Source organism: Leucoraja erinacea, chromosome 10, assembly GCF_028641065.1.
Source record: "Leucoraja erinacea ecotype New England chromosome 10, Leri_hhj_1, whole genome shotgun sequence".
NCBI lineage: Eukaryota > Metazoa > Chordata > Chondrichthyes > Rajiformes > Rajidae > Leucoraja > Leucoraja erinaceus.
Genome location: NC_073386.1, coordinates 24,773,029 through 24,790,391, shown reverse-complemented (window position 1 = coordinate 24,790,391; position 17,363 = coordinate 24,773,029). Strand labels below are relative to the sequence as shown.

At 39.6% G+C, this 17,363-nt stretch overlaps 1 protein-coding gene across 1 annotated transcript; it reads right to left on the bottom strand.

Annotated features, from left to right (window-relative positions):
• Positions 1-231: 231 nt before the first annotated feature.
• ebna1bp2 (EBNA1 binding protein 2) lies at positions 232-15,825 on the bottom strand. The gene is made up of 9 exons (XM_055641717.1): positions 15,606-15,825; positions 13,168-13,251; positions 10,749-10,921; positions 10,484-10,607; positions 9,562-9,651; positions 7,062-7,137; positions 6,746-6,851; positions 5,448-5,616; positions 232-2,162 (listed from the first exon to the last, which is right to left on the bottom strand). The coding sequence occupies exons 1-9, from the start codon at positions 15,669-15,671 to the stop codon at positions 2,109-2,111; spliced, it is 942 nt and encodes a 313-aa protein (XP_055497692.1). The 5' UTR covers positions 15,672-15,825; the 3' UTR covers positions 232-2,108.
• Between the last annotated feature and the right edge of the window lie 1,538 nt (positions 15,826-17,363).

The window sequence follows — 17,363 nt, the reverse complement described above, 5'->3', positions numbered from 1 at the left end:
CCTGGATGGGTTCTCTAATTGTGAGATAATCAACTGGCCACAGTCTTTTGCCAGCATCTTCAATAGTCTACAGAACCCGTCTTCTTCAAGGAAACTTCCATCATTTAAGTTTCCAAGTGGACCCATCTCAATAACTACCGTCCAGTAGCTCTTATATTAACTGTATTTGTAATGTCTGTGCATAACCCTGTTGTGACTAGCACAATAGAGAGACGTCCGACACCGACGACATCTTGTAAGAAGAATTTATTTCCAATCCTATACAGAAGCTTCTAGAAGGTCACTTGTTGGTGAGACCGCATTTAGAATATTGTGTTCAGTTCTGGGCACCATGTTATAGGAAAGATATTGTCAAGCTTGAAAGGGTTCAGAAAAGATGAGGATGGTGTCAGGACTAGAGGGTGTGAGCTATAGGGAGAGGATGAGTAGGCTGGGTCTCTATTCCATGGAGCGCAGGAGGACGAGGGGGTTTCTTATAGGGGTGTACAAAATCATGAGGGAAATAGATCAGGTAGATACAGAGTCTCTTGCCCAGAGTAAGGGAATCGAGGACCAGAGGACATAGGTTCAAGGTGAAGGGGAAATGATTTAATAGGAATCCGAGGGGTGACTTTTTTCCCACACAAAAGGTGATGGGTGTATGGAACAAGCTGCCAGAGGAGGTAGTTGAGGCTGGGACTATCCTATTGTTTAAGAAACAGTTAGACAGGTACATGGATAGGACAGGTTTGGAGGGATATGGACCAAGTGCAGGCAAGTGGGACTGTTGGGCAAGTTGGGCCGAAGGGCCCGTTTCAACACTGTATCCTCTATGACTCATTCAAACGATGCAAAGATTGACAATTGAAAACGATGACAAATAAATTGAATCTTGAAGATTATGGGTATACAAGCGCCAATTAGCTGTTGATGTTCTATGCCTACTATTCTGAAGTACGATTCTGGAAACAGTATCAAAGAACATTCCATTCAATTGCACCACGTCATATCTCTGGTCCCTCATAAAAAGGCCCTTGGGAAGTTGGTGAATGCTGCAAATTAGTACATTGCAAAGTCCCAGACTTTGTGCTGCGTAATATACCAAAGCTGGGTGCAGCCGCCACAAAGACTTGATGGGGAAAGGCCACAGTTTAAGGCCTCTTGCCATTGGACGGCGATGGGACAGAATCAGTGCCAGAAGCACCAACTATTTGTTCACGTGCCACATTTAAAGAAAAAATGATTCCAATAAGATGTAAAATTATGTAAATATTTTACACAGTATTGAGTTACAAGTACATACTGCATTATTTATTTGCACATTTTATGATAAATGTTGGGGGAAATATTTTTGGTGGAAATACATCATGTCAAAAATGCAAACTCAACATTTGAGCCCCCATGGTTGGCAGACAAGACATTATATGCTTTAAAGCCATCAATGTTTAATTAGTCAGCATAACCAACTATCATCTCCATTCAGATCAATCACTCGGTACACGACATTATTTAAGAATAAGGGGCAAGCCATTTAGAACGGAGACGAGGAAACACTTTTTCTCACAGAAAGTTGTGAGTGTGTGGAATTCTCTGCCTCAGAAGGCGGTGGAGGCAGGTTCTCTAGATGCTTTCAAGAAAGCTGGATAGGGCTCTTAAAAATAGCGGTCAGGGGATATGGGGAAAAGGCAGGAACTGAGTACTGATTGGGGATGATCAGCCACGATTACATTGAATGGCGGTGCTGGCTCGAAGGGCCGAATGGCCTACTCCTGCACCTATTGTCTATCCCCATGAGATTACCAGTTAGGTTTGGACGATTTTGTGGAGATAAACACTAGCAAGCTGATTAATCACGGCATCACACAAGTCCCTCTAAAAAGTAATAGAACTGCAAAATAATTCAAATGCACAATGACTGTTTATTATAAAATTATTTTTGACTTGCAGTTAATGATGTTTCCAGACCATGGGTCCAGCCAAACCCAAGACTTACTATTCAATACCAGAATTCACTTCTATTGGTATCATCATCCTCAGGTAAACAATGTAAATATACAAAAGAGCAAAGCCAAGTTCATTAAATCCCACATTGCGGGAAAACTAGACTGGAAAATAAAACCACTTTCAGTTTATTTTTGTGATCGGTTTTTCATCTTCTGTCGATTCCTTTTGCCTGGCCGCTTCTGCAAAATAAAATGCAGAAATTCTATTTTAGGCGAGTAAGTTTTATGCATTCTTCTCTTTCTCCCATGAGGGAAAAAAGGTAAGGCATCTGAAATAAACAGCAGCTATGGAGTGATGATGTACATCTTCATAGATTATTATTTTTAGCATCTAATTTTTCTGTCCCTTCATTAAAGGCTAATAACTAGAGCTTCAGTTTAGTTCTATGGTGATCCAAACACATGACCGTCTTAAAATAAAATCAGCTAGAAATTGGTTTTGATTGGAAATTAAATTCACCTAGTGCATTTCAGATTCCAAACAATTGCTGCATAAATTCCTCATGTCACCTTTGACTGTTTTGTCATTCACCTTCTGTTTATCAATATATTATCTCCCCTGACCATCACATTAAACACCGCCTTAAGATCTTCCCTCTACATTCACTGTTACCAACATAAAAACCCAGCTTTTTCCAATTTGTTTGTGTAATTAAGTTCCCTCATTATTGTAGTACATCTCTTCTGCATGCTCTTAGGCCTTCACATCCTTCACGAAGTGCAATGCCCAGAATTGGACAATACTGTAGATGTAACCAAACCAGTATTACGGTTCATCATGAATGTTTACCTCTTGTACACTATGCCTCAATAATCCCCAAATAAGTCCAGGATCTTGTATGCATTCTCACCCCGCTCTACAACTTTCAATGATTTATGTACGAATGATCCCAAATCATGCCCTAAATTGTTATAATCTTACTTCTTTCTCCCTGCAGATACTTCATATTTGTTATGGCAGATGAAATTTAACATAACAACCCATTCTACCAGTTTGCCTATATTGTCCGAAAGTCAATTAGTATCCTCTTGGTTCTTGGTCCTCCAAAATATTCCAAATGGAATTTAAACTGGAGGTGGTGGAGGGAGGACTTAAGCCAGAAAGGGTTATTGGGAAGAAAGAGCTACTTTAAATTTAATTGCATCTGGTTGGGTAACTATAGTAGGGTGGAGATTATTCTATGCTTTAATTGTGCGGGGGAAAAACGAATTGCTGTACACATCTGTTTTTGTAGCTGGGAACACAAATTGGATCGAATGCCCTCGTCTTCTCCTAATTGGTTTGGGTTTGGTGTAGATCTTGTAGTCTATGTCGAGCTGACCATTTAACATTTTGTAAAAACAGGTCAAACGGTGAGCTTTCACGTCTGTCTTGGAGAGGGTTCCACCCCAGAGAATTCAGAAGTTTGGTGACACTCGCTTCTCTCTCATAGGTGTTAGTAACAAATCGAGCTGCCTGTCTTTGGACACTTTCGATGGAAGAAATGTTTTTATTTGTGTATGGGTCCCATGCTGCAACTGCGTAGTCCAAATGAGGTTTAACGAGGGTGAAATGTTCACCGAGTTACCAACTTTTAAATTGTTTGCAAATCTGGAAGTTGTATCCTGCGCACACAGTTAGTGGAGCCACTGTCTCAGAGCTCCAGCAATCCAGATTACATCATGACCCTCGGTGTTGTCAATGTGGAGTTTGTTCATTATCCTTGTGACCACATATATTTCCTTCAGGTATTCTAGTTTCATTCTCCACCCCAAATTGGTAGGTTAAAAGGCCACTGTAAATTGCCAGTGCAAAAGTGAATAGAATAATCTGGGGGCGGGAGAAGACGTGGACAGTAAAATGTGGGATTAATGCAAGCGTGGGCACAATGAGCCAAAGCGTCTGTTTCTGTGCAATACAACTAAGAAAATGGTGGCTCTTACCTAGCCAACTTTCCATACTGCCACTACACAATTCCACAAGCTTCAATGTTGATGGCATGCCTATTATATGTCACTTTTATCACCTTTTTCAAAACCTACCATCTTAACTGCATTTCACACACAAAAAAAAACTAACAAATTAATTAAACACACCTTGCTAGATTTTACAGATCAATCAGTACTTACTTACCCAAGAGACTGCTAATTTTAAACCTATTGTTTCTGAAATGTTTTTACATCAGAAGTTAAACTGCAGAAATTGGTTTGTGCTGGGTTTGTTCTACACACCCTTGTGCAACAAAATAAAAACCATTGCATTTTCTTGTCTCCATGATCTCCCCTTACATCTTTGGAAGATTTGGGCAATGCCTCTGCAATTTCCATGCTGTCTTTACTGAATAACTCAAGTAGATCCCATCTGGACTGATTTATCCAGCAGGCACTGCTAACCTTTTAATAACTAACAATTTTGACAACATTTTTAATTGATCCATCACTTTGGCCAAGACTTGTAGCATTGGCTTCCTTGGCAATGACTACTGTAAAGTATTTAGTATCTTGGCCATGTCCTCTTTCCAAGAGTTGATTCCTGGCCATGCCCTCTTTCCAAGAGTTGATTCCCTTGGTCTCTGATTGGAAGCACCTCTTTCCCTACCACCCACCCATTTATTATTTACATGCCCCTCTTAATTTTTTAATTTTCTTCCTGAGCATTATATTCAGCTGATTCTCGTCTGTGTTATAAACCTGCCACACAGTCTTTTTGTTTTTCTTCTTGCGTATGGCGTGCACAGCCTAAAGTTGTAGGACAACTTGTTCTATTTGATCCAATATGATTGTGCACGCCAGGTTGATTGCACTAGTCGAAACAGGGCGGACACGTGAAGGTTGCAATCTCCCACCCCGGTCTTTTTGTGCTGATTATATTCCACCTCCCTTTCCAATTGCTGTGGAAACAGAGACATCAAACTACCCTAGCTTTGTCCCTCACAGGGAGGTACCTAGAAAATATCTGTACACCCTTCTTCAAATGGCCTATTTTTGTTCATTTACAATTCTACTTATCAATTTTCAATTTCAATTTGCCCGAGCAGATCTCATTCCAATAAACGGTCTTCTTAAATTGATGATTTATCTTAATGGTCTATATCCTTTTCCATGGCTACTTTAAGTCTTACCGTTTCCCAAATGTTTTCCAACTTGATCTGCATCAATCCTCATCGAGTCAGAGTAGATTCTTCTAAGCACACCGCAAAATCCCCCACTTCTTTTATTCCCTTACATCATCCTTGATAATCTTAGATTACATTAAATCTACCATTGTCATTACACTGGCTTTTTCACATCTACAATTCCCCAGTAAACTTACTATTCTAAATCCTACCAGTTAGTTGGAGACAAATTAATTTAAACCTCATTTGCAGAGGCAGGTAGACATTTAAGTAGAACATTAATGTATTTCTGGGTATCTTCTGGCTTCTAAAATAATATTGTTTCATTAATGGTTGACTCTTCCTGAAAGAATGGAAGTTAAAAACTCACGTTTGCATTTTTCTTTCCTCCTCTTCCAAAATGATTGTTTTTTGCATGTGCGATTTTAGCTTTGAAGCTGGAGACGTCATCGTAACTCTCTTTGGTGTTCCACTTTAAGCCTTTTTTCCTTCCTCCAAAACCAAACTTTTCATTTTTAAATTTCCTTTTTGCATTTATTCTAGATTAAAAGGAAAAAAAAAAAATGGCTCTCAATAACCGATTTTGCTAGTCCTACAGTTTTACCCATTAATGACCTACTTACATTTGTTTTTTTTTAAACCATGATTAATCAAGACTAATTTACAAAGATGTATAAAATATAATCTTCTTACACAACAACCCAGATCATGGAATGTTGTTTGGTTTCAACAAGATTCAATCTTCAAGACTAATGCTGGATGTGCAGACAAAATGGTTTAGGCACACCCCTCCCTCATTAAATCAAAATTATCTTGAAGTAGATAATAAAATGAAGCACAGCCCTTTATATAAAACGTACCACGTCAAACACTGTACACAAAAAGAAAAAGTAAAATCTTATAGACATTCGTGATCTGTCCTTGACTGTGATGCAAGAGTTGTCCTCACAGTCTAATTGCTAAGTGAAACCATTTTATTTTCAATGTTGACATTGCATTCCATTGCTTTGCTTGCAGCCCTGTACAGTCCACAAGAATGATTCAGAGCTTCGAATTGCCTGACATTTTAAACATCCAACTCACACCCTCAATGATTGGAGCCTTCTATGTTGTTCTATTATAGATGCCATGTATTAAAGTCCTCAAGAAATAGCCCCTTCATTCATTCAGCCTTCCAGTTTCAACTCCATATTGAACAATTTTAGCTAATAACTTCTGTTTTCATTTCTTCATACAGCAGCTGTTCAACTGTCATCATTTATATATCCTAACTAACCTTCTTGCTCATTTCTTTAGTAATCCTACATCATCTTTATGGTTTTCCACATTTTATATTTCCCCCCAGACTCCACTCTATTGCACTTTCTTTGTCTCATATTTGCGCAGAATTTATACTGTCATCGTCTCCCAGTTTATAATGTTAATAACTACCTACTCCCCACTTTTTTTCTAATGCTGACCAACTAATTCCAAAATTTAGTTTTTACTTCATACACTGATTTTGATTACTTCTTTCACTGGCTTTTGAGAAATAATTTATTTTTAAATTGTGTTTAACAACATTTTATGAATAATAAACAATTATCCACTTGATTTTCAGATTGTACTGGTGGTAACCAAGAAACATAATAATAGATTGAGAATGTCCTTTTCTCATCATTATCTTACTTTTTTTTCTGCTGTGCAGATCCTACTGCTGCTCCTCCACCACCTTCTTTCTTTCCCTGTAAAGAAGCCTTATCACCTTCAAGGAAATCAAGTTTATCAGAAAGTCCTGAAAATCAAAGCAGAATTAGAGAGAATTAAAAACAAATATATATATCTTTCACTTGTATTTTTGCACTAGTGAATAAATTGGAAAATTAAATGCCTTTATGTATAACTTGTTTGTTTTCACTAGGATCCAAGAATTTGATAAAAAGTTAAAATTACAAAGAATAAAATCCTTAGATGTTCTGTCATGTATGTGCATAAACCTCCAAACCTTTTTGGTACTTTTTCACTGCAGTCATCATGGCTTTCTTTTCTTTCTGTCGCTTCTGTATAACTTCTACTTGAACCTAACGAATAAAGAATAGAATTTATTGATAAGTTGCAAATCACCTTTGCTGTTCAGTGTCTGCACTAGTGAAGTATATATAAATGGATATTTTGAAGGTCGTGTTCAGTTCCACTATTTGTGTATATGAATAGAGAGCCAACACTCGCTGCTTACGGTCGCCAATTAAGAAATGGCACTGGAACCAAAAGTACTTGAAGGCTGATGGCCTTCATGGCATCAAAAGATACTACTGGTGTCATTAATAAAAGAGTAGTATGTACATACATCCAAAACACAAATATATCTAATCAGGAATGTATTTAGTGATAATATTTAGGTGTGGGGGGGGGGGGTGGTTAATCATGAGAACACCAGATAAAATTGTTCTCGTGGATCCTTGATCATGTGTTTCCATATACAGAAACATTAAAAGGATTAATTCAAGTCAGAGCTCAATCAATCCCTGCTTGGAATACTTTGTTCATTAGCTCGCACATAATGAATAAAGTATTATTACAAGAATAAATCCACTTGACTTTTTTAGAACACAGATACATTATAGAATACACTCGATGGATTTTAAGAACAAAGGTAAAAGAGAGACCAGACTTTCACATAGAGAACTATAATAAATGCTCTGGTTCAACAAATTACGTAGCATAACTATTTATATGTGAGACTGTCACATGGCACATTATTATGCAAGTCTGGAACAGCCCTTTTACCTACTCTTTAAATATCCAACAACTAAATTCTAGTTATTATAGGGGTGTAACATCTGTCAAAATGATTTGCCTCTTCGTAAAGTAATTGTAAATTTCTCGGGGACATTTTGTTGGTGGCTGCCAATCATTCTATTCTCTGGGGAAAAAATGTGTTTTCCCCCTGTAGGTTAAACAGGCAAGTGGAAAGGTTGAGGGATATGGGCCAAATGTTGGAAAATGAGATTTGCATAGATGGGCACCAGGTTGGCATGGATGAGTTCGGCAGAAGGGCCTGTTTCTGTGCTATACGAGTCAAAGTGCAACACATGAACACTCCAATCTAAAGATTCAGTTAAAACATTTTCCTAATGTTCATAACGCCACCAGGGGGTGCCGCACAATGACAGCCTCGCCAACTGTCTGTTTATTTCATTATTTTGGGTTGTTTTTAGTGTGTTTTAAAAATATGTTCTCTGGTTTGTTTTGTGTGGGGGGTGGGGGGGAAACTTTTTTCAATCTCTTACCTTGCCGGAGATGCGATTGTTTTCCGGATCGTATCTCTGGTCGCTCTGCGGCCTAACATAATGGAGCTGGCGGACTTGCTCGGGACCGACTGGGCCCCACCGCAGGGACGTGGACTTACCATCGGAGCAGATCCCTTGCCTGGGATCGACGCTCCAACCGCGGCCTGCGGATTTCACCATCGAGGAGCTCGCAGTCTAGGGTCGAGATTGATGACGGGAAGCTCCAAACGACACAGAAGGTTTCGACCACCCCCAAAATAGGGTCAGATTGGCTGGCGCGGGGGAGTGGAGATTCCCCCCCGAAGCAGGAGCTTGATCGCCCCGACGAGGGGGCCCAAACGCCGCCGGCTACAGGAGCCAAGATTGCCCTGTCAACGGAAGGCTCGAGGCTCCCCACCGCGAGAGAGCAAAGAAGGGAAGAGATTTAACTTTTTTTCACCTTCCATCAGTGAGGAATGTGGAGGAGTCACTGTGGTGGATGTTTATGTTAAAATGTATTTTGTGTGTTCTGTTGCCTTTTATTGGTATGACTGTATGGGAAATGAAATTCCTCGTATGTTGTAAAGCGTGCTTGGCTAATAAAGTATGATTATGATGATTAAAATATTACCATTCTTAAATGCCATTGGAAACACTCCTACATTCCTAGTTGATCTGCATCTTTATTCTCCAGCTATGGTTCGACATTTATTTACACAATCAAAAACTAACAAGTTGGTAATCTAAAAATTAAGCTCACATTTAATTACTTTTGTAGGCGAGAATTCTAGGCTTTGCCACTATCTAAAGATCTATCTGCCTCCCGACTCCACTGCTTGGCCTGGCAATGATTTTATGGTTACATCTTTCAGTCCTGGACTTTTGCAAGTCTAAAACCATTTATATCAATGCCTTTCAACATCCTAAATAAAACACTGATAGAATACTCATCAAGCCTCTATAATTAAGTAAAATAAAGTTGTTAACATTGATCATTCTTGCCCTATTATTTTCACTAGATTAAAAAAAAATCTTAATGGGTTAAAATTGTATATCATTACATACGCCTGCAATATCTGAATATATCCAGTAACAGTAGCTTAATTTTAACAATGGACATAACCACCCTATATATTTTTTTAAATAAACAAGACCATAATTTGAATTATTCTTAATGAAAATAAATCATAGAGAATATTGAATCTTGTATGTTCATACACATAGAAAAATAAATACCTTCTTTCCATATTTCCGTAATGCTCTGAGCTGCTTAGCCTTTTCAGACTTTTCAATGGACGTCTGTTTTGATATCATTTTTACTCGAATCTGAAAAACAGTGGAGAGAGAAAAACCAAGAATTGGACCAGAGGACTTTCCACTGTGAACTACCTTAAGCTTTACTCATTGATATGTGATCAATATCCTGAAGCTTTCTGATATTGTTTTATGGAGGGATGCTGAAGAAAAAGACAATGAGTGAACATCACACACCCTTCAAATAATTACAAGGAAGCTTTAATATTTCCTGAAACCACTGTACAGATGGCTGGAATACTGTAGAACTTTAGGCAGGGGACTAACATCTCTAGTAATGCAGTTCTGCATTGAATACAGTTTAAAATCATTCACTTTCACACATATCTTTCTTAGATAAGATGAGCAAAAATGCCCACAATACTCTTAAGTGGGGTCTCACCAAGGCACTATAATGCTCCTGTATTCAAACTCTCTTACAGCAAAGGCCGTTATACCACTCACCGCGTCACCTGGTTTCTGTGACTGATCAACAGTTCTCAATTTATCTCACCTTTCTCTTTTTACTACCTGTGCAAAGTTTTACATTTTCCAAGCATCCAGCAGGTCTTTGCTCACTCATTCTATTGAAGCTTCTTTGCTTCACCATCGCAATCAGGGTCTATGCAAGCTTCAATTACTTAGTAAATAAATACAAATCACCTGTGCAAGCTTGACACGGGCACTTGACACTTTATTTCTTAACCTGAAATCAGGTTACTATATTAAAATGTCAGGAAGCATTGCGTAGATTATTAACATTGTGCTTTTTACCAAATTGTTAAATAGTTTTTGGTATCAAACCCTTTAACTCCGTAAAAGCAAAATCCCTCCAACATATGAAGACCTACTGTTAGCTACTTGCCTTCTGCATATGCTGATCTGACTTGGCCATCTCTGCAAAATAGTCATCTGGTCTTTTTGTTGCGATTTTCAGCTGCTGTAGTCGAGGTAATGCATCCAATGCAGTGCCCTGTGCCTGTCGATAACTAAACAAGAAGCAAAATGTAAAAATAATGACTTTGCAACTTCAACAACGAGGAATATTCCAACTTTGAGTAACCATAGCTGCTCTTAAAAGTGATTATACGACTACCAGACAGAACTTAATTGCCAAATCTTATACTCACAAGTACATCTCACGCTGAAAGTCATCTTCTGGATCAATGTTTGAATTGTCCTCTCCCACACATTTCCCTTCAGCCTTTGCAATGATGTCAGTGGCTGGGCCATTTGTCATATCAAGCCTCTCCACCCACTTCAGGTTTTTCTTGAAGTCTTCCAAGCACTGTTTCAAACCCACCTGAAGATTCACAAATATGCAAGGGAGTGTCAATGTGCAATCACCATCAAAATAACAATGACATGGGGACATAAGCACTTGCACAAGCAAAAGTAATATTAAAAGACTGTTGGCGGTACATGGATAGAAAATATTTAGAGGATAATGGGTCAAATGTAGGCAAACAGGACTAGACAAACACATACTGGACAGAAACGGGCCTTTTGGCCTAACTCATGCACTCATTTCTATAAAGACCATCATTTTGAAACAGAAATGTCAAAGCTGGACCTTCCAGCATTGACATATCCACCAAAGTCAGTCAAAGCAAATTTGTTCCTAGAGCAGCAAAACAGATCAGTGAAGCAAACTCCATCTTACGGAATTTTTCGGAATGATCTTACATAGAAACATAGAAAATAGGTGCAGGGGTAGGCCATTCGGCCCTTCGAGCCTGCACCGCCATTCAATATGATCATGGCTGATCATCCAACTCGGTATCCTGTTCCTGCCTTCCCTCCATACCCCCTGATCCCTTCAGCCACAAGGGCCACATCTAACTCCCTCTTAAATATAGCCAATGAACTGGCCTCAACTACCTTCTGCGGCAGAGAATTCCAGAGATTCACCACTCTCTGTATGAAAAAAGTTTTCCTCATCTCGGTCCTAAAAGATTTCCCCCTTATCCTTAAACTATGACCTCTATCTTATGGAATCATACCTTATAATGGTGACCCAGACTCCTCCATTGCAAGCCCGGGATATGTCCTATTTCACTGGTAGAACAGACCTACCAGATGAGATGGTATTATGGAACATGGGCAACATGGAGTAGGCAGGGGACGCAATGACATCAAAAGTGTCTTGACTCGAGAGCAAATCTGTCAGCTCGAAACTGGGCGTGTATATCATCCACAATAACAGAAATTTCCACTGAAGGAAATTACCCAAAATTCGGGAAATTCTGGTTGACCGGGTAATTTTAGGGAAATTGAATAATTTCGGGAAATTTCCCGGCCCGGTAGGCCTTCCCCAACTGTGCATTTACGACTGCCGCCCCAACTGTGCACACGCGGGGAGACGAGAAGGGATCCAACCAGGCCCGCGGGTTGATTTGATGAAAAAAGTATGTACCTGTATATTTACAACCATCCGCGCCTGTGCTGTTGGGGGAGGCCTGTCAGCCGTGTCACAATTGAAAATGGTGCCGGTGACATGGTAGGGATGCCATCTCCCTGTGCTTGCGCAGTGGGCCCGGTATCCGCACGTGCGCAGTTGGGGCGGCAGTCACACATGCACAGTTGGGGAAGGCTTACCGGGCCGAGAAATACCATCAAATTCCAGGTAATTTGTAATTCTATTTCAGGATTTTTAATTTTTTTTTTTGAAGTGTGGAAGCACTGGTACAGGTGGACAATTAAACAGCCAATGGAAAGGAAGCAGCTCCATGAACATCCCCATTCTTGACAATGACAGGGCTCAACGTGCAAATGCTGAAGCATTCCCAACCGCATTCCCCCCCGTGCCAAATGGATAATCATTCTTGCTTCCTTCATAAAGCTCCATTACAGAAGCCGCTCTTCAGCCAATTCAATTTGCACCACGTGGCATCAAGAAGTAGCTCAGCTACAGCATTGTCCGAATGGGTGATCTCTACCTTCAAGTGACAAAAATGTTCAAGTGCACAGGAACCCCTCAAAGTTGCATATCATGAATGGAGAATACATTACCATTTCATCACTATGTAGGATCTGAATCCCTTTATCTCCAAGAATGAGGCAAGAGTTGTTTTAAGAAAGAACTGCAGATGCTGGAAAAATCAAAGGTAGCCAAAAATGCTGGAGAAATTCAGAGGGTGAGACAGCATCTATGGAGCGAAGGAATTCCTTCGCTCCATAGATGCTGCCTCACCAGCTGAGTTTCTCCAGCATTTTCGTCTACCCAAGATTTGTGGGAATTCTTATGTCACACATAAGAGCTATCTTATGTGGGAGATCCAAAATATGCTGTAGAAGCATCTTCTTCAGGAGGACTGAGCAGTTACAGAAAGAAACTGCTTAGTCCACCTTGATACATGTGATGATGAATAGACTTGGTGGCCTTGCTAACATGCAGATACAGAAAAAGAAATAAAACAAAACAAAAACAACAATTGGGACCATTAATGTGCTTACTTTACTGCGTCATAGCAGTATCTTCAGTTACCTTGGGGCAAAAGGTAATCAATTCTATAGACTACATTAAGAAAATCTATGGCTATAACTCACCACATTGTTGACAACTTGCTTCCCTGCCTCCTCCACAACATTCAAACCAGGTTTGAGCAAACCTTTGGAATATGCCTCTTGAAGCTGCAGGAAAAATGTATGAAATTTAATGTAACTAAGTAGAGAAACAAATGTTTTTGTCCGAACACCAAACCCCCAACGAGTATAGGTAAAAGTAAAACAAAAAGGTTATGACTGAAATACAGAATTTAAAGTTTTTTAATTTGTCGTCTCCATTATTGAACATCTTATCTAATTGAGTAAACCCTATTCATTGACCCTATAGGTTACGAAAAAAGGCATTTTAACTGTTTGAACATTAGGTAATGTTATATTGGCTCAGCGTTCTTCTGAATTTTGTCTAAAAATATATTTCAAGGGCTAGCAAATTTATTTTGTTCTTTGAAAAATTGTTTCATTCTTTGATGTCAGACATTAACACCAAACATTGAGCTTGTTTCAGTCTTACGATACCTTCCCATGCAAAATTGAATAATTCATTCCATATTGTATCAATGAGATATGACAATCCCCCTGAAAATTAAGCCTCATGTTTTGGAATTTACTGCAGAGATGAAGGGTCGCTGACCTTAAATTTGAACAATTTCTCATTCCACAGATGCTGCTTGACCTACTTAAGTGTTTTTTTTTTTTGTTGGAGCCAAAGCAAATTAATTTTTAGACAAGAATCTCTGTGATGAAAGTTAATTTTCATTGACTATCACAAAATACAAAACCATTTGCATAATTTGGATGTATTTCTCCGCATCCCCACCCAAAATGAATTTATCCCTTAGAATGTTCAAGAAGGAACTGCAGATGCTGGAAGATCGAAGGTACACAAAAATGCTGGAGAAACTCAGCGGGTGCAGCAGCATCTATGGAGCGAAGGAAATAGGCGACGTTTCGGGCCGAAAACGTCGCCTATTTCCTTCGCTCCATAGATGCTGCTGCACCCGCTGAGTTTCTCCAGCATTTTTGTGTACCTTATCCCTTAGAATACCACGTGGACAATTCAGTAAAGATGATGACATTCCACAATGCCACATTACATCCCATATTATTTGAGGTTATTGAGATACATTTTTTGTACCATCAAATGATATTCTTGGGACGTTTACGATTGTTGAATAGTGCTCAATTATTTTTCTTCTTTTAAAAAATAGCAATATAATCCAGAAGGTAAAATTGTACAATTAAACTTTACCCAGAGGTTTAAATCCTAGATTTTTTTCGCAATGATTACCAATACACTTTGTTTATGTAATTATAACTTCCACTTTCATCAGTAACATTCTTCCCTCCCATTTTTGGTGTGATCTATAAGCAGCTGTACATTACTTAACTGCAGAATCATCAATACAACAAAGTGGTCTCCAAACTCACTTTGCAACATGCAAACACACAAATGTACTGTTCAGTTCAGTTTTACCATATAATAGACTCATGGTCAGTTCAGTTTTACCATATAATACTCATGGAATCAAAATCAAACCATTTCCATCCTCAAAATGGATACTTTGTATATTACCAGAGATAGCATACGCTGGTTTGTGGAGTACAATAGCACAAACATCGAGTCAGACACAATGTAGTACCTCTTCAGCTTCAGACAAACTAATCTGTATGTAGATTCAATTTATCATAGTTAGCAGTTTCCTTGGGTAAAATATTGGAAAGCACTGTAGATCCAGAAATCATGCATTTTGGCTCACTTTGCACAATAGCATCCAATGGGTTTATCGTATCGTGTCTGGAAGGAGAGTGAAGCAGGTTTACGTAGTCAGTTGACTGCCATCCAGTGAATATATCAGCCCCAAGCTCCATGGAGGTGCCCTGGCCAATTGGCATGGTACAGCATCTATCATTCTTCTTGACTGGGATGCCCAGATAATGTGGTCGTTTCTTCTCGACGATTACAACAATGCGAGAAAATGCAGATTTTATAGAGATATTATAAATAGAAACATTAATCCGATTGGTCGATGATAACGCTGTGGTGTTTTCTTTGTTTCTAACTATATAACGACAAACAATTTTACACTCACAATTGTTTACATCGCTTTCATTGAACGTTGTAGCACGGGGACAGGACCTTCGGCCCACAATGTCTGTGCCAATTCAACTGATCTCCTCTGCCTGCACGTAAACCATATCCTTCCAATTCAGCGCGTATCTAAACTTAATTACATTTTCGATAATTATCTAGAAATGCGAGATTTGATGATCTCGTTCAACCGTTAATTAAAACACTCTGTTCCGCTTTAAAGACAAGTAGTTCACCTCTAAACGGCGAGCAGTTACCAGGCGCCGGACTCCATTGCACCGCCATGAGCCCGGCCTTCTCCAACCAGGCCCGTGTCCCCAGATCCCAACCCATCGGGCCTCCGACCCCCGAGATTAACAAGCGAGAATCCGAGCATTAAAGGCCCTCTCACCTCTGAATCGGACAGATCCGATCGCTCGGAGTCGGACGTGGACTCGGCCATGCTGTCCCCGGCCATGACACCGCCGTGGCCAAAACGGAAGCAGCTCCCCGGTTCCACCAGCTGCTGTTCCCCCAGCAACACGCACCTTCTAATTCCGAAAAGCGGTCGCTGCAAACTGCAATTTATATAGCACCGCTTCCGGGGTGCAACGTAATGCAATAATCTTGTTATATTTGTTCCATCTCTTTTCGCTTCAGTCCGGATAGGGAGATGGTTTCTTTCGCAGCCCTAAAGCGTCGGTTCGTTGCAGGTCGGACACTGCATCGCTGCGTACAGGGCCGAGCTGTTGTCAGGGCGACGGGAGTATTTAAACCTGAACTATCCGGGCTCAGCATCTGGGCAAGACAGACGAACGGAGCGGAATGTGAGGAAAAAGGCAACAAAAGATGTGCTGATAATTAATGAATCATAAATATCTGCAAATTCTGGAAATCTGAAATAACAACAGAAATATGGAAAAAAAACTCGGCAGGTCACATAACATCAGTGGAAAGAGAAACCGTTAATGTAGCGGGAAAAAATGCAGAAGGCTGTGACCACTGCCCAGTCCATCATCGGCTCTGACCTCCCCACCATCGATGGGATCTATCGCAGTCGCTGCCTCAAAAATGCTGCCAACATCATCAAAGACCCACACCATCCTGGCCATACACACTCATCTCTCCGTTGCCATCGGGAAGAAGGTACAGAAGCTTGAAATCTGGAACATCCAGGTTCAGGTACAGCTACTTCCCCACAGCCATCAGTCTATTAAACACAACATCAAACAAGCTCTGAACAATAACAGTCTATTACCACTATTGCACTTTATCTGTTTATTTATAGGGATTATATATGGTCTATGTAGGTATGTTACAAAACCTACCTGAATCGTCATTGGGAATCTGCCCTCAGCCATGTCCGCGAATTTGGCGCTGTTTGGAGGGGGCGGGTTTAAAACGCGATTTTTACTAGGCTGTTCTAATCGCAGATGTTCAGCCTAGTAAATCATTAACGAAAAATCGCTGCAAGACCCGGTCGCAAAAGGTATTATTGGTTTTATAGGCCTCGATAATATAGTTATAATAGTTTTAAAATTACTCTCTGATTCCGCAACCTCTCGCAGCCCCAGGGTTTTATAAAGTAAACAATTAAAGGTATGTACCTTATTTTTACATTAAATGGGGCATATATATAAACCCTGTAATTAAAGTTATCTATAGCGAGTAGTTCATTTTGGGCTTTTTATATCCCGCAGTATTTTTCTCGGCATTTGAGGGCACTAATCCAGCGCGATGCGAACGTTCTAAACCAGCGCGTTCACATGAACCCACTAGAAAGCCGATTTAAATGGGCATTTATTTACAGCAATTGAACACTAAATTCCTTCCATTTGGCCTATAAATTAATGTAAATTAGATATAAAAATCATGTTATATTGTGAATTATTTGTGAATAATCTTTGGACACTTAGGCTATTTAAAAATGTTAATCTTTCCTTAAGAAATGGGCTTTTGACTATCCAAGATCACAGCTTTTTTGTAATGTCCATTGAAAATCAATAGGGAACAAGATGCTAATTTCCGAGTATGAAAATGGGCATAACTTTTTTAATACTTGAGATATGAAAGTGAATTTGGTGTCAAATTAAACTTATTGTTATGCTTTATCTGATGGGATAAATTGCAGACTTGATTTTTAAAATCTCAAAATTTTGTAACATTGCTA